Genomic DNA, 21,285 nt, shown 5'->3' with positions numbered 1-21,285 from the left:
TGTAGTACAGAAACTTTAAAATTTAATTATGCGTAAAAGGAAACATATTTCCAGACGATTTTTACATTTCACACAAGACCACATCAGTGACATTTATTTAAATACAATTTATTAGCATATATAGTGCCATCCAAATATACATACAATATTTATAATATTTACAACAAAAACATTTCTTTAATAATAATAATACTGATCATTGAATAAGAAAATAAATAAACCAATAATCACATTTATAAATGAAAAAGACATTTAAAACTATACATAAAACGCGTTTCATCATGATTAGTTTATTTATTTGTTATTGTGTAAAACACATAATGTTTATCGTACTTAATGCTATAATGAACTATGGGGAGTTTTTAATTAATTTGCTACCTAAAATAGGAAAAGATCGTTATAATAATACTCTTTATGATAACAATCGACTAATAATAATAATAATATAATAATTGCATTTTATGTGTAAACTATAAGTCGGCAAACGAATGCAACGATAAATTCGTTTTTGTCTTGTATAACATCCTAAAGACCAATTTACACAGACGAATGGTAACGGTAATAATAATATAGGCCTAGAATCTATGTTATTCCTTATAACCATTTACACAAGGCGCGAAGCGGACGGGCGGTTTCCGCTCAGGATAGATACAGATTCTATGTGGGACAAGCTACGCAGTTTTCCGCTTACCGTTACCGCTCGTCTGTGTAAATTGGCCTTAACGTAGGCTAATAGTAATCTTTCAAAAACAATATTTAACAACAACAATAATAATAATAATATTAACTCTGATAAATGGATAAGCGATATATAAATCGCGTTCGTTTACATATCTATTTCATTTCCGTATTCTACTTGCTTAGTACCGTATTCGTTAATTTTTATTATAATATAACATCTAAATAAATTCCTGTCATTTAATTGGATAGTTATGGGTCACATGGCGTGCAATAGTACGCACTATTCGTATAATATTTCGGAATTGTAAGCAAGAGAACCGAAGTCAGGTTAAAGTATTCTACATTATATAGTTTAATAGTATTCCAATTGTTTAGGAATTTGTTGAACATATATTTATAGATTTTCTTTTAAAATACAAAGCAATAATTCACCCGGTGACATCATAAACGTTATGATTTCACGTTGGTATGCTGACGTCATAAAACGCGCACATAATTTTATACGTAAAGCTATGCGTAAAGTTACATTCACACTTAGGCTTTGTTCCCACTAGGACGCAACGCAAGCACGTACGCCATAACGTAAGCGAATTGACCAATAAAAGCGATAGATTATTCTGTCGCTTGTGACTGGTCAACCAGTTTGCGTTGCGTGATAGTGGGAACCAAGCTTTAGGTGGAGAAACGTAACAATGGCGCCATTCAATTCTATATATGATTTTCCAGTATTTAACAAGGCGCCACCGTGTGAATGCAGCTTTACATTTTCATTGGAATAAACAAGTCAATAATATACGCACATTCTTCACAATGTGTTGTATTCTAATGATACAATATTTTGTATAGCACATTCGGTGATTGTGCTAGAAAACACGGTTAAAATAAACCGCAATATGTAGCACCCAATTCTATAATAAATATATAAATTACAGTATTATCAATTTTCCTGAGTTCAATTATTTACAAACATAAACAATTATTAGGCCTATGTTATAATACTAAAGATATTTTATATAGGGTCCTGGTATATGGTCTAAATCCAATAATATAAACCTATAAGCCATATTGTATAGATATTGAATACATGTTAACTGCTGGAAACAGAGATGATCTTAATTACTGAACCAACAAAAATGCAGTTGAGTTGTATAATTATAATCACGTACGCACGCGCGCGCGTCTAATTGGGATACATTTTTCATCGGTAAAACATTCAGTAAACTAATGAAAAATAATAATAATAATAATAATTTCTGATACCAATATTGCATTTACGGGTTGGGCTAGTTTCATTAAACATATATATAATTGCACAAAAAAAACGTATAGCGTAGAGATTTGTAAATAAAACAAAATCGTCGTACGGACACGAATGTATTCACAGATTATTAAGTTAAATAATCCATTTTCAAAGAGTCATTTACACTAACTATAGTAAACATTTATCACAATATGAATGATATATTTATAAACGTTTATGGTACGTCGATGATTGATTATGATTGAATTGTTGCGTGAACGGCGTTCCATACAATGCTCGTTTAAAGTATAAATAACTCTTTGAAAATAACAGTGGGTTATTCCACTTCACAGATATCATTCCAATAGGTATTCCAATTTTGCGGACGGGTGAATTTTCGTTCAAACACGTTAACGCTTTTACGATGGTACGATATACGCCAATATTGATCTCCTTTGAAGAAAAATAACGTTCGATGTTTTTGAGAATAATACGTTGCGTCGAAATTACTTGGGAGTGGATCGTCGTTAACCGTTGGAAATCGTGGTGCATATACGTCATTTATTGGCTTTGGATATCCGGACACAACACTGTGTGAGTTTACATCAAATACATATACCTGCAATTTAAAAAAAAGACCTTTATTGAATAAGAAAATGACAACAGACATGACTCTAGAAGGATTGGAAAAAAAGAGAGAGTTCAACGTTTTTTGTTGGTATTGTTTTAGGAATTAAACACGGTCTAACTTACTGCCGAAGTTTGTCAACTATAGTAAACATTGGAAAACTTTTATTTATTTCAAACTTCGAGTTTGCAAACTGAAGCTAGGCTTATAACAGGGCCGTCATAGCCAGGATCGGACACTAAGTATTTTATTTTTCTGGTGAAAATTGGCAATTCATTTGCTACTCTTTGAAATTTACAGACACGTATCGCTCGACGTACCCTCATATAGGGAAGAAGTTAGAGTTAGAGTTATTCACGAACGAGTTTACGAATTTTTCAATTTACGAATAACCTTTTGTACTGTGGGGGTGAGGTGAGTTAAGGGTATTGGGCATGTCGGGGATGGGGGTTCGCAGTCGGTTAAGGGGGGTTCGCAGTAAATGGGGGTTTTCCCGAACCATAAAACCCCCCTGGCTACGGGCCTGTATAAGTACATTACAAGGTGACAGTTATTTTTGCGTTTCCTTTACACCCCTGCTGAACTGTATTTGTAATTTTTATGTAGAAAGATTAATTAATAAAATATAAAATAAATGCATTCTACAAACTTACTTGAGATCCTTTAAAGAAATATATATTTTTGTCTTTTTTATCAACGTGTGCAGTGTCTATGTTGTCTGGGATGCCAGGAAATCTTGTGTTGATAAAATCCACAGTTCGATTCACTAACGCGCTTACATTGTTATAGAAATATATAGTGACATTTGCTCCTAAAGTAGAAAATACAATAAACATTTAAATTATCTCATAATTCGATTATTACATCCATGTTATATCTGTTGAATAAGTCAGGGAGGATGGCGGGAAAATATTGAAGACTTTTTGTTATTAAATCCCAATTTACACAGAGGCGAGCGGTAACGGTAAGCGGAAAACTGCGTAGCTTGTCCCACTTAGAATATGTATCTATCCTGAGCGGAAACGGCCAGTTCGTTCCGCGCTTTGTGTAAATGGTCATAAGGAATAATATAGAATCTATATTTGTATTACCGTTACCGCTTGTCTGTGTAAATTTGCCTTTAAGGCGGTACAACTAGAGTTTAAGGCTAATATACTTTTTGCACATGCTGATACGTTTCTGTGCGTACGCAAAATGTAAGACGCGGCTGACTGCCATGTTTAATGCCATGCCTATACATGTCAAGCGTCATGAGACTATTGATGATTAAAAAGGGCAAAAACGCTACATACCCGAGAAAAAGTAAAGTGTACTGTCCACCTTGCGTATTTGAAGAACAGCATCAATTTTGTTCGGGACACCTTGCCAGCGAGAACTTGTAGGTCTCGGTTCTCCATCTCTTGTTTTATTTGACTTGTTCTCGTAAATCCAAGAAAGGCTGTCGTTGAAGAAATAGGTAGTGTACACACGTGACGTGCCACCAGCCTTTGGCCGGACCCAGTCGACAATGCTGTCAAATCTACCGGAGCATTTTGCTATAATAAATCATCACGTATTATTTATAAATCATTTATATTAGTAACTTAAATTAAGTTTTACAATTAATTCAAATAAAAAGTATCAATTTGTCTATAACTCATTCACGTCAGCCCATCATCACACCTCAGCCCATCATCATCGTCCTTATATTTCATCAACAACAATAAAAAATATAACAATTGTCGTATTCGATTGGGACTTTTACCATTGAGTACAGTTTTTCCGTTGAATTAACGGAGTATTTTGAGAGTTGAGATTGTTCTTAAAGCTTGCCTTGCCAACGTTTTCTATTCAAATGACTTTCTGTTGAGCAGAATCTGTTTAAAATTTACCATTCGAATACAAAAATTACTCAACGAATCTTTGACAAAAAAGTTCCCATTCGAATACGACAACTATCTTACAATACATAGCAATCTTAAAATATATAACAATATCTTACAATATATTCCATGAATGTCCTGTCTATCTGAACTGTGCAATTCAAAATTGTTCTGATCGAATGATGTATAATAAGGGTACATTATAGCCTGTGTGTTTGCGGAATGATTCAACCCCAATACATGGCCTATCTCGTGCACTGCAGTTTTCAGAAGACTTATGCCTTGATTTGAAGCAATCGTAAAATGTACGTCGTTGTTAAAGTGTATACCAGTATCGATGACGTGCGAATATACGGTTGGATTTAAGCTATCATGATCCTGAGCAAACGGATGGCCGTCGCTATGTGGACCTGAAAGATACAATAACGTATTTCAATTAATAAAATCTGTGCCGTGTGATATAGACTGAGTTTGGACAATTACATGAGTATAGGCACTGTGAGGTGCCAATTGTTATACATGCGCGCCATGTTGTGGTCGTTTTTATACGACTCCCTCTGAACAGGGCCGTAGCCAGGATCTGTCAAGGTGGTGGGGGAGGTGGCTTTCAGGCACTTGTATTTGGGGTACGCATTTGGAGGATTTTCAGAGATGAGGTGAGGGTATTGAGCATGTCGGGGGTAGGGTTCGCAGTCGGTTAAGGGGTGTTCGCTTAAAAGGGGGTTCGCCCGAACCATAAACCCCGCTCCCTGACTACGGGACTGTTGAAGACGGGAAAGGATGCTGCAACATATAAACATCCAGTGAATGTATTTCGATATTTTAGTTAAACTGAAACCAGATGAAAATTATGTTATCTTGACCTGTCGTCATGTTACAATTTTATAAACAGTTTTTAGATTTAAATAAAGAATTATTTGCATACCACTTGTAAAAGTTATCCCAATGTCAACATTCAAAACATCCCCATACAGGTTTTCTACAAAAATCAACGGCGTTATCTCAGCCCACATTCGAAAAGCATCTTTCATAGTATCACGGACGCCATCCGGATCGGTTGCAATAATGCCGGTACTCTCAGACGAGGAATAAACTCTCCAGCTTACAACGTTGGAGGGAAATATTGTGTTCGCCTCTATTGTTAAATCATGATCACTTCCCAGTGAACGTTTTTTACGTTTAATAATCTCATAAAATGATGACGAACGTTTTCTTCGCACTGGTGGTGTGTTTGTCGTTGATGGCATTTCGGTAGCAGTGTCTGTATACGTGGTAAAAACAGTAGTTAGTGATTCGGCAGACGATGACGTAGTTGAATCTATAGTCCTAGGCGACGCAGACGACCTTTGAACTTGGCGTAAACTTGGAATTACTGGTTTGTCTGATTTTGTTTTCTCTATTGCCGATTTTTTAATCAGAAATTTACCCATATTATCTGGCACACCACACCTTGGTCGTAGAAACATTTGCATTGTCTGTTCATCAACTTGCCCAGAAACTGGCAGCTTGTTCTGTTGTTGAAAACGTTTGACTGCCTCTTTAAAGAGTACCTGTTCTTCTGGGTTGTTACTGCTTTCTGGATCTATCGTGTTTTCTAACTCAGTTTCTGATCCCAAGTCTTCATAAATATAACTTTCACTATAAAAATAATCATATGAATCTTTGTTTGACGGTTTTGGCCCGTCATATTTCCAGTCTGTAAACTCCCATTTTCGTAAATTTCTGTTGAATTTTTGCATGTAACCAAATTCTTGAAGAAATTTCTGAAAAGAAAAAAAACAACAGTTCTATTTTACTTGGAATTATTTTAAAAATTTGAAGTTTTAGAAACATATGGGCATATTTCAAAACCACAGTTTATCAGTCGTTGAATTTGATGTGACTGTACTCAGCTGTGTACGTACCATTCGCACTCAATTGTACTTGCCATTTGTTCTTAATTTTCGAAATACTTCATTTAAACATGAAATTACCTTAGCCTTTGCGTCAGATATGACCACATTTTCTTGTGGGTTCCACTCATAATGCGAACGCGAATCTTGGAAAAAGCGACCACGATGTACGCGCTCGTTCGATGTTGTTAACACAACGAGTAAACACAGGTGACAACCAAATAGTAGGTTACGGATTGAAGTTAGCTGACAAGTCATAGTTGATAATAAGACGGCCGTGTGCCTGCTGCTGCTGGACGACATGTGTACCACTCAACTGGATTGTCAGTAAAGATCTGGTTGAATTCGATCAAATTCAATGAGCTCTCTTAGTTTCTGATTGGTTGGTCTTTGCTGAACTTGGTTGTTTTGGTATTTTGATGGACACTTTTCCTGATTAAAAGATAAATAGTTAAATTTAAACATTATAGCACAAAGGTTCTTCTTGTAGGTAAAAAGTGAACATGTTTGGAAGTGAAAAACAAGTTTTAAAATTGTGATTGTGAAACGGAAAATCAACAAGTATTTAGTATATTCTATATTTAGTTAATTGTATAAATTGTAACTTTTAGGTTACGATTGATTTATGAAAAAAGTTGAAGGTAATTAATTAAAGACGTTAAATAACGTGCTACGATCACATTTCAAAAAACACGTTTTCTTTCTTTCTTACAGAAATTAGGCAAGGCATACCAGTTTATAGTAAGCCTATCCTATCACTTAAACCCAAAGCTCTGTCTACACTATCAAACTTTGACCAAAAAAGTATGATGTGCCAAAATATGGCAGTGATATGCCCAAATATGGCAGTGATATGCCCAAATATGGTATGACATCACCATGTTCATATATCACATCACATTTTTGTGTCGCATAAAGTTTGCTATTGTAGACAGAGCTCAAGAAGAAACTAGAGATACCTTACGGCACAATTGATATAAACACGTGCGATATGCACGACAGATAATATTATGTGATTATCATGATATTCAATCAATGTTTGTACGTGCTCTCACACGGTCTTTTCGGGTGTAAAAATGTATATAAAATATTTATATGCAAAAATATTAATTCTTGTTTCAACTTTTAGCTTGGATATAATCGATTATTATCATTATAAAAGATGTCATGATTATAAGGGGAGGCTGAGATCGAGTTACTGTACTTATACACGAAGAAGTCACTAACAATAAGCAGCAACATGATTTTAACAGCGCGTTCCACTACTTTGAAAGTAAGCACCAACTAAGTCCCATTTTAGAATTCATTCGTTTCTAAGAATAAAATGTCTATATCAAACAGGTGTGTAGCGCATTACATTTTTACATTAAATTAATTTTTTTTTTTATGAATTCCATTTCTAATTTAAATTCTTTCTTTGATAATTAGCGTCATAGCACGATATTTCAATAAATTTATTCCAGTTTAAATTTCCCACGCGAATAAATTTACCCAAAAGTAAATAAAATGGCGTGGAATGAATATCTATGTGTCTAGACATAGGCCTATTGGAATAAATCACTCGTATAAAGAATTGGGTGGTAATACTCAAAGTAGAGGATTATCAGAGCATTGGGAAATCTTAAAAATAGCATTGATCAAAGTTTGGCCTATTTATATATCAACATCCATTAATCATTTAAGTTAGGACCTCTTTCCAAAATACTCCAAACAAATGAACCTGCATCAGTGACCGCCAGCAGACAACTGATGTTGCCGCCTTGCTCGTTCGTTCGAAAGGTAATTTACCTAATATTTACTAGAGAAATATTGGGCAAATTTAAGCCAAAATAAGACTTTCTTAGGACTACATTTTTTTTCTTATCAGAATAACAAATGTTTTCTGTGTAATTAGGCATGTGTTCAAAGTTTTATTTTCTGTAATATGTAGTGAATAATTTGCAAATTTAACATTTTAAATTAACTATCATAAGTAGCGCCCTCTATAGCGTTTGGGAGGCAACTGTTGTCCAATCAGTAACCGTTTCGTTAGATTACTTAAGTCGCTATCATACCATAATGTAATTCAATATTTACGTCACGGTAAACATCTCATACATTTATCGTACATATCATAATATAGGCACAACACAATTATTGTACAATTTATGACATTATACCATTAATTACATTATTCATTAAACAACTCATTTATAGATTAACTGGCCATGCACCACAGGAAAGCAGGACAGGTCTGAAGTGATATGACCATTACTGGACGGCCAGTACACTACAGGTCCGAGAAGTTATGTATAGCGCATAACCATGTCACCTCTGGTTAAATAGAAAAAGGAGAGTAGTAACGTGTGCAGAACACACTGTGATGTAAATAATAGCCTATTGAGTAGTTTATGAGAACAAGGCCATCGAAACACCCCCATTGCTATTAAAGTATCCATTTTTCTTCGTAAATCTATATTTTTATTCAACTCATGGTAGAAAAACTCCATCGTTCACCCAGCGCCAAACAGTAACAATATTTATTAAAACAATCTAAATCAGGTGAAATATTAGAGGCAAATATTTTGAGAACTAGAAGACGTTTGAGCACATTTATCAAGTACTATCATTCCTGTTATCTTATCCTGAAATTTATAATTTTCCACAATAACAAAATCAGTGGGCCTAATTTTGAAAATATGAGGCTTCGTAAGAAAGCCATTCTCTAGTGGTTTTAGTTTATAGCATTGGAAATTGCGGCGCCCAAAGCTATAAATAATAATTCTTCTTCTTTAATAAATTCTTTGAAATTCTGTGTGATTCGGAGAGTGACAACAAGACGTGTAAACACTCCCGAAAATATTAACAACTAAATAAAAGTAAAATAGGCGGTTTACCAAGAGTCAATATAGTAAACATTTCGTGATTACCACGTCTGTCTGTCTAATCTCTTAAAATAAAAACTCGATTTGGAGCAAAGTTGCTCATGAGCAAAGTTGCTCATAAACAATCTGCTCATGATCAAACAAAGCTTTACACTAAGAAACTAGATTGTAGAAATAATTATGCAATTCTACTGGTTCTAATGTTTATAAATTAGAACCGGGGATAAGGTTTTTAAATAAAGTTTGTACAAAGTTCGGATAGAAAGGTATTGTTTCCATCTGAAAAAATATTTTTCTTTTTGAATATGCCATTTTTGTCACATAATTATTGTAGTAGTAATTCAAACTTTTACCAAAAATTGGATCGGCAAAAAAAAATATATTTACATGAAAAATTGTAATTAAAAATGTAAAAAAAAAACCAGTCAATTGACATTATTTTATTTCGAGTATTTTCTACGGAAATGAAACTTGTGGGACAATACATCTTTTTACGATAAAAATAAGCAAGTAAATGCACATAAATAAGTAAGTAAGCCCGCCAATCAACGCATGTAGACTGCGAGTGACATGTATACCAATCATGTACAAGACAACCTTTATCTGGACAAGATAGCAGGCTAATAATAACATGTCAATCGGAAAATGATGTTACGTTTGACGTTGATGTTATTGGCGGGAAATCAAATTCATACTGCTTGTTGTTTCATTTACAAGGTAGTTTTATCTACGATCTTATTAATAGTAATACACATTAATAAATATATCCTAGAATACTGTATACTAAAGTTCATACATACGTTATAGATACAAATAGATTAAGAACGCATTTTTGACTTAATGGTTGCATTTGGTGTTCATTAATAAATGGATAATGACAGCGATTATCTCACCTGCGGTCAGGTATTACAGAGATTAACACCTGCATGCTTTGGTAGGACACACCTTTCACTAGTTCCAATTATGTTCCATGAAAAAAACTATGTAACTTAGCTTGGTTAAGAATAGCACGACTACTAAAGTATAGCTTGCGTCTTCTTGGGCCAAATATATGTCTGGGAACTCCCAGGGCAGGACGCAATCAAACCCAAAGAACAAGGGTGCGTAAGGATACTCCCAGGGATGGATAAGCAAGCCTGCGAGCTACAGCGATTTGAATTGCTTTTGCTTATCCTTGCCTCATTAGATTTCCGCCTGTCTTGTTTTTGTTACCTATTTTAAAATGTATTTCGATTTTGAAGGCTAAATAAAGAATGAATGAATGAAGGGGGAACACACGCACGCGTAACAATTCACGGGCTCATCGTAAATGACCAGGGAAACTATACACCATGTTTATACACTGTGTGTACAGACATACCTATATGTCTCAAATTAACATTTGTTAACGCCATTGATTTGATTTTGTTTTGCTTAACATTTTGTTCATAAGATTGAATGGCAGCACATTAATTCCAAGTAAAATAAACATAATGAAACAACAAACAGTCTAGCAAAGGTAGGCCTAGATTTTCCATGGTCAAATAACAACCGTGCGTACAAAAATTAAGCAACCCAAAATTACGGGTACCAAAGTTTTAAGATGGAGATGGAAACAAAAATGTATAACCATAGACAATGAAGCAACAGTTATAAAATTATTAATATCGGTAGGAGGGTGGGGGATTTAGACCACGAATCAAATATAATAATACTATTAACAATATTAATATCAAACGCTACTAAAAATTTTGAAAAAACACACTTATAAAATCCCAATATAGACCTAATAATATATATTATTAAATAACAACATACCTGTCCTATTCACATGTACCCACGCAACATACAGATTGTTAACTCTCTTCGTTGAGAATATACCGTAATATATTGTTTTAAAACAATTGACTATGACAAATCAAATTTTAAAACAATAGCCTATTAGGTCTACAATCAAAGAATAGACAAATGAATGAAGCACCAGCTTTTACCAAATAGTTGCGATGAGTAATTGCACTTTTAAAATTGATACCGTGTTAGTTGTCCAGTCATTAGTCCGCCGTAACAGCTTTATCACAGTAAATCATCTTTTACTCTCAACTGAATGAATCCAGTTAAATATGGTACAGGTTGACCCAACACTCCACAGATAAAAAAATACAGTTTATTTATAAGATAGTGATAGCGGTATAATTACTAAAGTATTAAGAGTTAAATGTAATGGAATTTATCCTACTCTGTGGATACTTGGATCCATCAATCTTGAAGAACTCTAATGATAATTGGGTAATGATTGACACACAGAAGATGTCAATCAGCCACCACCCACACTTTGCCAATCAACCAATTATCTTTGCAATGTCTTCAAGCAATGATAAATTAAACACTTAGAACACCTTGCTAAAATATGTACATCAGTGGTTACTCGTGAACAAATTTAAATTCGTTGACCTAAATTATGAGACACATAAATATGGATACTATTCAAAAGCGTGAAATGCATTTACGTGGGCGATACCATGTTAGGTATAAGAACTACCATACTATTTAATGATTACGGTATGGACCTTTTTATCTATTTACCCCGAAGCAACCAAGATCCCAGGCCAGCCTAAAGTGTTAAAAATGGCGCAAATTGGGACTGAGATGTTTGGATACAGCATGTTGCATCAGCAGATAACATCGTCTGCCTGTTGTTAGTATTATATTTATTATTTGTATAAGCACTTGTTTGAGTCGTTAGTAGTTTTGCTGTTATATCCACTAGCCCTAATTATTGGTCATTAGGCCTAAAGCTTGGTTCACACGAAGATGTAACGCGCAACGCAAGCAGTTTGACCAATCACAATCCGTCGCTTTGTACTTGGTGAAATCATTTGTCTTGCGTATAGTCAGCATTGTGTGGCGCCTTGTGGTGGGACCAAGTTTGGCTTTAATTTGGACGCAACGCAGGGGCGTACGCGCAACGTAAGCGAGTTGACCAATCACAAGCGTCGTGATTGGTCAAATTACGTGCGTTTCGCTGCCTCCTTGCGTTTCCTCCCAGTGGGAACCATGATTTAAGGTATCTGTATGAATTCCGACATCGATAGTCGTCACAAAATACGTATTTATAACTAGTCCTTATCAATTATCATCTAATAAATGGTATAATGGTGCAATGGTATAAAAGAACTTAAGTTGTACCACGGTTGTACACACATTGAGAACAAGCTAAATATATAAACAGTTAAAATGATATCAATGAACGTTTGTTTACATTTGAGGTTGTAAGCCTAGATTTACGAAGGTTAATCAACGAAAACACAACTGTCATCATGTTCATGTCAAGGAATTATAAAAGACCGTTTGAATAGCAATTAGAATTCGCCAAAACACGAGTGGTTAAACGATATATACAAGAAGATAGTGTTGCCAGACGTGTCGCGAGGCATTAGCCAGGCGCGAGCTGCACGTCTGAATGCCCTCCGCGTGAAGCCTAGCCTAAGATGTAAGATTACCATGATTGACATTTTGACGGGTGAGAACAATCATTGTTTTTACTATTACATTTTGAAGGCAACATTTTCGAAGGTTTTACCATCTCGTGGATGAGACATATTGAAAGACAACCAACTCAGCTGTCAGTGAAACAGCATCGGTCAATCTAGGGGCGGAGTTTAGTTTTGTTTAAATACATATCTGAAAAAATATAATAATTAATCACCCAATTTAAAACACAGCCAAAATATTAGTAAGAAGTAACGGTCAACTTTAGACATCGCTATTTTAAACATAGAACTATCTATAGGCCTATTTTTTTTAAAGAGCTGTATTTTTAGTTCTTTCTAATTAAAAAATGTTCACCAGTGCGGAAATAATTCAGAAACCGGCTGGTAATATCGAGTATAAATGCTTCTGGGTGTTACGCACAATGCATAGTTAACAGGTTGGGAGTCCGATAGAACAAATTATACAGGCTTGATAGAATCGCAATGCTTCTTAGTAACAGAATGTCCCAAACAGCTTAGCAATATCCATACAGTATAACAACAGCTTGTATTGTACAAGCTGATGATGGGGACAGACTGTGATTTCATCGTGGAGAGAGGAAAGGACCATGGTAACATGAAATGGCGATTGGTTTGCAGAAGTTAACAATTAGATAGTAAAAATTATTATCAAAATCCAAATGCAAATTACTGAAATTAATAACAATGCTGTGGGTATCAGTGGCTGGATCTCAATGGAGATACAAAATAAAATAAGCAAAAAGCTAAATCAAAACGATAAAGTAAAACAGCCAGAAACATTTGCAGATCGTTCGGGCAACACTTCTTCAGTGCAAGTTACACTGTCAAATATAGCCTATAAATAAAAAATACTGTTAAAAGTAATGAATATGAACATTTTTAATCAGCCTCTAATAAAACAAATCAGAAATAAAGACCCGGACCTTATATTATAAGATTAACAATATGGTAAGATGTTTTATGTAAAAATTTCGAATAAAAAACAACTCTTTCAAAATTGGTTCAGTTTCTTAGAAATTTTCTCTTGTTTGTACTTTAAAGTACGTAAGATATTGAATGAAATTCCCACTGCACTGACCACCAACTCCTCGAATAATTGTGGTGGTCTTGTTTCTAAAAATAAGTAGGCCTATACACTAACAATTCTATCTGGTAGACAATCTAAAGAGTCTAAAAAATTCAGGTACCTGTAGACCCATGTTTCTTAGATGACATGGGTATTACAGAGAAGTAGCCTAGCACCAGGAGGTAGGTTTACTTGTTGCCTGGATCACTATAAGCCAAACTCAGCGTGTATTAGCAATATGAACAGGGAAAAATTATAAAGATAATATAATACTGTATAGTCATGGTTATAAGCAGGTAAAGGGACCAACTTGAATGTAAAGGTGGTTAACTCCGAAAATACCAACACGCACACTATTATTAGTTGTGGTTATTCCTAAATATAATTCATATTAATATTAACTTCTGTAAATTAGGCCTACTTTCCATCTACAGAAATAGATATGGAAGCTTTGGTTTATTTTATTAAAACGATTTTTTTATATCATTTTTCATACATAATTTACTTTTACGATTTTTTAAAACACTTACATAAAGAAAGAATTGTCAAACAACATCAGCAATAGTGGATTAAATACCAGGATTACTAACGGTTATATAAATTAGAATTTATTTAGTATTTCAGGATCATCAAGATCCTAATCATAGGTCTAAATAAACATCGATTTAATTATTTGAAAAGTTATTAAGGAAGTTCAAATATTTACGAGTTAAATTACATTCTAAATTCCATTTCTATTAGTTTAAAATGTAGGATTTATTTATACATTTGTATGGATATAACTGTAAACCGATTTGGTAATAATAACCAAACTGTAATCGTTCTCATCAAAGAACAATCTATTATTACCATTTAAAGTTTTATATATTGTAATTTTAATTTGATAAAGAAGGCCCCTGGATGTCAACTGGAAACGGGATCCCTCTGTAAATATTGTTAAAATAAAAATTAATTAAACTAAAAAAGTATTTTGAAGTAAAATAATTTAGACTAGAAATAATATTCTTTGTTTTAAAAAAGGAATCATAATTATAAAATTAATTTTTTGTTTAATATAAATGAACATGTATTGAGTACTGTGCTTAAATTCTAAATCCTTTTTCGTATGCCTATATTACTCATACAACTCCTCAATTGGAACCAGGCAAAAAACAATGAACCGCATATAGAAGTTGATTTAAGTAATCGAAGAATACTAAGTCAAGTCAATATTGTATTTAGCTACGGAAATAAAACATTACTAGACGATTTTAATATTTGCCAGCGGGAAGTTTATTTAGGGAATTAATATTAAACTAAATCTTTTATTGCTTTTACACTTGACTGGTTTCACTTGTAATCTGTACTACAAGAATGATTAGAATAGGAATACTAATTGAATGATGTCATTTTCTAGGTCTGGACTGAGTAACTCGTGTTTACGCCCTTTGTTGTTACCCACCCTGCAGGTCACATGTGATAAAAGGGTGGGGTCAGTCTGCGTGTGCTGCACATTAGTGTCAATAATGTAAAGAGTGGTGGTCACCATTTGAACGCAGCGCAAGTGCGTACGCGCAACGCAAGCGATAGTTGGGATGATCCATCGCTCATTGATTGATCAAACTACGTTCCCATGTCTTTGCGCATAACAGAGCGAGAACCAATGGGTTTTTTTTAAACATAAACTGGACTGGGGGTGTTGAAATATGGTACAATTCATTTATTTATTTTTGTATATCTCAGAGCAAACATAATTTCTATGTACATTGTATATGCAAATGGCAATAAATGGAAGTCATTTTCCACTTATAAATGAATAAATGAATTAATAAACTTTCAATAAACGACATTACATTGTTTCAATCAGCGTCCCAACCTGTTGCGAATAAGATGTAACAGGCATATAATGGTTAGTGTAAAGGATAAGTAAGACATTACACACACCCGCCCACTCATAACAACATCAACAACACCGGGATGTAAACATCTTCAAGCTTCAATAACCTATATGCCATAACATGTTACTATTTTACTACTTTGTATGTACACACCCAAATGGCATATGACAGCATATCGTAAAAGCCAGACATGACAGACCATTTCCACACCTGTATATCGACCCCAATGACATCACACGCCTAAAGTAGGGCTCCAGAGTACAACATACAACTTGTTTCATTAACGGAAAACAGGTAACTTAAAACGAAAATAATCAAGAAACACATTTCACATGAAAGATAACGACAAACTCCCAAAATATCCAGGTCGTCTGACAATAAATACCAAATACGATACATAAATGTACTGTCAGTGTGGAGTATATAAAACTGTTTTTCTAATTGTGAAAGGTCGGGTCGAATGCTCCCCACCCCCTAAAACTGGTCCTTCAACTTTCGTGCTTAATAAATAAGTACCGGCAGCGCAATGGATACTATATCTGTGCTGTATTTCCAATGGTGCTTTATAAACCATTCATTGTGTGACGTACATTTCTACGCGGTTTATAGGCTTTTTAATTTGTTCAAACGATGAGATATTTGAATAGGCGAACAGGTTGTTAAAAGGTCTTCGCAGCAGTAATAACATTCAAAATAACTTCAAATACAAACGAAGTCTGATCGAAATGAGTATTCTTTATTCACATAGTTAGGTCTAGTGGATGCGTTCGTAACATATTATGCGCGTTTACACGCATTTTTTTCTACGCGTGAAGAAAAGCACGCTAATCGATACTAGACTAGAGTGAGAAACGACTCGCGAAAAACACGAAAAACAAGTAATCTAATTATTCTAAAATGTTTAGTTGAAATTGGCATAATTTTAAAATATTAATTATTATAATTATTTTAATTTATTTTAAACTTAAAAATGCAAAAGAAAAAGTTGTAAAAAACTTACGATCTTATAAAACTTTAGAAGATATTCCTGTCTGTAAACGAAACGCACAAAACCAAGCGATTAATAGTAAAATTCTTAGCTAGTAAAATTAGCCAAGTCGTCGATATATTTTTCCGTAATCCGGAATCGTCTGTTTCTATTTCTTAATCCGTAGATTCGTCAATTTATTTGTCATTGCTTTTTTATCTGGCCCGTTTGGGCTTCGTCTTGTTTCTTCCAGGTCTTATCGTCTACTGATGCGCTCACTCCTTCATGCTTGTTGAGTATACTGGACTTATTCACGCTCGGGGGGCTTTATACCAGTAGTCAGCTTACAGAGAACTTAGCCCGAGGGGTATCACGATCATGAATAGCTAGCCGATGTCACTTTTTTCAGTGCAGCATGCGAGTCCTGTATCGTATGCAGGCCTACTGTACCAGTAATAGTATCACGATTTGATTTAAATAGTATAGTAGCTCTACCTACAAATTGCTTTCGAAAAACAACAATTGTGTGTTCCAGAGAGTTTTATAATATCTATCAACTCATCTATAATGATATAATATGTCTAATGTGTTGTACTTTATAAAGGCAATACAGTAGTAGTACCAAGGAGGCCTAAGAAAAGCATGATTGAGTCTCAAAATAAATGAATATTTACGTTGGTTACACAAAGTGTAGTTACAGAACCACGTGCTCAACTATAAGTTACCGTATATTCAGAAAAGGCGTGAGCTATGATAATGAATAAAGTGGGACAATATTTCGGGACTCTGGGAAGAAGAGAATAGCTAGTGACAAATGTGGCATAATTGAAATTAAAAGGGGGTAGGCCTAAATGATAATCTACGGTACGCTTATCATCGAGGTGGGTGCGGATAGGAGCTGAAATCCTACAAAATATATACATCACAGTTATATAAACATGACCCATTTTGTATTGGCGACACTTACAGTATTATACAAATAATAAATAGGCCTAGCTGCAATACACTTCAAATTACAATAGGCATATTACTAATATGAACCACGACAACTGGAGGATTTACAAACACATGAGTGGTGTGCAGCCTGTTTGAATATAATCGAACAAACCAGCCAGAAACAGGCGTAAACAGTGAAACAAGAGTTTGTTCTGTTTAAACAATTACAGTACACCTTTGTTGATGATACTGGCCATTTATTATTTAAATGTTTGTATCCAGGTAACTCAATCAAAGGACACATTTACATTATAAGACATAGGTATGATTTATATATTGATTCTCATCACTTACCGTATTGCTGCTAATGTTCAACCAAAATATAAAAATCCACGCTAAGCAGTTGAAGAAACATCGTTAGATCATCTATTAAATTGAAGTATTTTTGGCAGAGTAAAATAAGTACTTGTGGATACTATGATCACAATCTAAAATATAAATAAGTATTGAATGCCTGTTTTTCATCACCTTCGACCATTAACCAATCAGAGCATCGCTATACAATATTTGTAGGTTGTAGAATACATTCTCGCTCACGTACCACCAGTCATTCTTTAACCTACTACTAGTGTTTTCTACAAATCTGTGAAATATTCAGTAATGTAAAAAAGACAACATTTGTGAAGACCTCAAGTCCTTGACCCGTCATAGTCCTAAACACCGAATATAAATAAGTAAATATTATCTTTCGATGTAGAACACAACAGATATAAGTTCAGTACGAATATGAATCTGATCATTTGGTAATTAACTATACAGAAGAGTATTAACAATTCGTAACAACAGCTTCTTAACCGCAAAGTACTTCATTCATTACAAGAGCTCGCTTTAACAAAAGTACCAGCTTTTACATCTCGAAAATAGAGCCGGAAGTATATAGTAAACTTGACCGCGCAATGAACACTCTATGGCAACGCGATTTATTACAATAAACTGTTTGTTAGATTTAAATAAATGATGTCATCTTCTTGTCATCGGCAACTAAACAATAGGCTATTATTATTGTAAAAGGAATGTTGCCAAGGACGGTAGAAACGTGTGGTAGGCCTATTAGGCTCTATCACAGCTTATACTCTCTAACCAGGGAATAGTAAACTACACTACACATTAAGCTCTAACAAATTGTTAATCTGCTAATTCATACTTAAGTTCATGCAATGTCATCTTAGAAACACGAGCTTTGCCTTTCATTTTAACAGTGACACCACGAACCTGGCACGCGCGTACAAAAGCTGATAATCCAGTACGATTTTTGTACGCGCTCGCCGTGACGTCACTGACAGCGTATAACGCGGGTGGCGTCGATGATCAATAACGAATTCAACGTTTAAACGATGAATTTATTTATCAGAAGATTCATAACCCGTTCTCCTAAGTTTTAAATTTGAACAGCCTAAATGTATTTTCAATAATCATCCTTATTAGTCCGACAATGCCACAAACATCATCATGAAATCGTCTTCTTCTACATGCACTCTGAAAAGTTCTTATGCATCCCATGTGTGATCTAATTATTTTCAATAGATAACATGTGAATTGGTTATGGGCTTTCCTTCATATCATCAATATGGATACAACTAAACTCGAACATTTCGAAGAATTATAGTGGTAAAGACCTTGACGGCGGTAGGGTCTTCTTTATCCACAGGCCTACAGGCATAAGGTCCTGAAGTTCAATGTTAATGGTCATGGTAGGCTGTATCAATTGAAATCAAAGGGGTGCGCCCCTCTGGGTCAGGTACCGCACTAAAAGAGAGAACGTTAGCTATCCCAAAAGTAAGAAACTACTCACGATTTGAAGGATGTTTTAGTTTTTTTTCTTTTATTTCATACGCATCCAACACCGAGCACAAACTCAAAAATTACAGGATGGATAAACTATTTTATAATTTATCGTGCTTATAAACCAAGTCTCATTTGAGGCTTAGGGAGTGGAGTTATGAGTTATAACCCTGGCACTAGGTCAGGATTGAACCCTGGACCTTGGGATTGGAAGGAAAGCACGTTGACCACCAAGCTACAGCTCTACTTGATTTGTTTTATCCTTTTATCAATATCATAAATATTTTCTTTTCAGTTCTAAATAAAAACAGGTCACCATGCTAATAAGGAAACTTTGTGTCTTCAGAAAACATTGGATATGGAACATATTCTATTTTCATCAGCACCACATAGGGACAACGACGGCAGTGATAAACTCAATAAACAGACAAACGCGATGAATCCAAATCACATGAATGTTTCCTTGACATAAAACTATGTTATTTCACATGTTCAAATAATGTAATGCAATTATTTAATCGGAACATGAACCAATTCACAGAGGGGGAAGACAAATGGTCTAGGGTTGTTAGCCCTATAATAACGCATGGTATTTACCAATTATTTAGAAATGGTTAGGCCTAGGCAGGTTTATTCCAGACGCTCTTCTATACCTAACTACGGTGTAAAATGTGCCTATTGGCATTGCCAGAAATCCCACCCTCACACACGTATAGAAAGGTGTACTTTCCATCTAGGCCTATGAATGCAACAACATGTAATTACTAATAGACGCCGTGTCATTTACATTTATTGCGCGCGTGCTTTTGGATGGGACTAATTATTTTAACACAAATCAAATTAAATATTATACTATATGTTTACACATCATCGCCTTACTGAACATTCCTGAAAAATAGTATTAAGCATTTATTGAACACTCACACACGACCTTTTCAGTACAACATATGGACGCTAAGCTGCAACGATGGCAACATGTTCGCAGGCTGAAAGCCGACGACAAGGGGGTGTCAACACTAACCGAGCTACGATGACATATACAACTCAATGTTACCGACGAACGAGTGGCAAAAAGCCAAACAATAACCTCGTTTGAATCTGTGTTCATACCTGACACCTATTATACCACGATATTCCACTACCGATGAACAAAATAAATACTGAGAACGTTTAAAAAACAAAGTTAGTATCAACAAATATGGTACTGTATTTATTATTTTTGGAAAGAGGTTCACGCGAAAGTCGTTCATAATATTTTCGTTTTTAGAACATACATGTTTGCTTTCGAGGAAATATCAGCATGCTCTGTATTAATATGTATATGCCTACATAATATTTACAAGATTATTAAGAAACTACAAGAAACAACAAGAAACAACCCCGGTAATGTAATGCGCCGGTTCTCAAAACATGCACCAGCATTCGAGTACGGTAATTAGTGTTTAAATACACGCTGATTAGCCCACATAAAGAATAAATAAAAATGAAAATCACTCCCGGTTAACTTCGTCATTTTAGTTCATCGGAGAATGTGCCCGAATATGGTAGTGATATGCCCAAATATGGTATTGATATGACATCATCATGTCTATATATTGGCACATCACATTTTTCGTCACATAAAGTTTGATAGTAGGCCTATAAGTTTTGCAACAAACAAAAAAGAGAAAAATCATGTCGGGTCGAGTTGCAAATTTCTACCATAAAAGTATTTAATTTTTGTTGCAACAAATATCTTGAAGGTGAAATTCCATAGCAGAATATATTTAACTTGAATACATTAAAATAAAGTTAACAAATAACACAGGTCTGGGTGAATAAACTAAAAAAAGGCGGTCGATCAGTATTTAATGATAATAAAAGATTTGATTTAATTTGAAAAGCAGACGTGCGATAATGATTAAAGGGTAGGCAGCTTAACCAATTACACCAGGGGATA

General features: G+C 34.6%; 1 protein-coding gene across 1 annotated transcript; it reads right to left on the bottom strand.

The window, feature by feature from the left end:
- Positions 1–83: 83 nt before the first annotated feature.
- On the bottom strand, positions 84–6,608 carry LOC144837665 (matrix metalloproteinase-21-like). Its single transcript, XM_078692872.1, has 6 exons — positions 6,385–6,608; positions 5,337–6,174; positions 4,531–4,821; positions 3,842–4,084; positions 3,203–3,360; positions 84–2,540 (listed from the first exon to the last, which is right to left on the bottom strand). Exons 1-6 carry the CDS (start codon positions 6,604–6,606, stop codon positions 2,259–2,261), a joined length of 2,034 nt encoding a protein of 677 aa, XP_078548998.1. The 5' UTR covers positions 6,607–6,608; the 3' UTR covers positions 84–2,258.
- Positions 6,609–21,285: the final 14,677 nt, after the last annotated feature.

Source organism: Antedon bifida, chromosome 3 (genome assembly GCF_963402885.1).
Source record: "Antedon bifida chromosome 3, ecAntBifi1.1, whole genome shotgun sequence".
Lineage (NCBI taxonomy): Eukaryota > Metazoa > Echinodermata > Crinoidea > Comatulida > Antedonidae > Antedon > Antedon bifida.
This window is presented reverse-complemented; position numbering and strand designations above follow the sequence as displayed.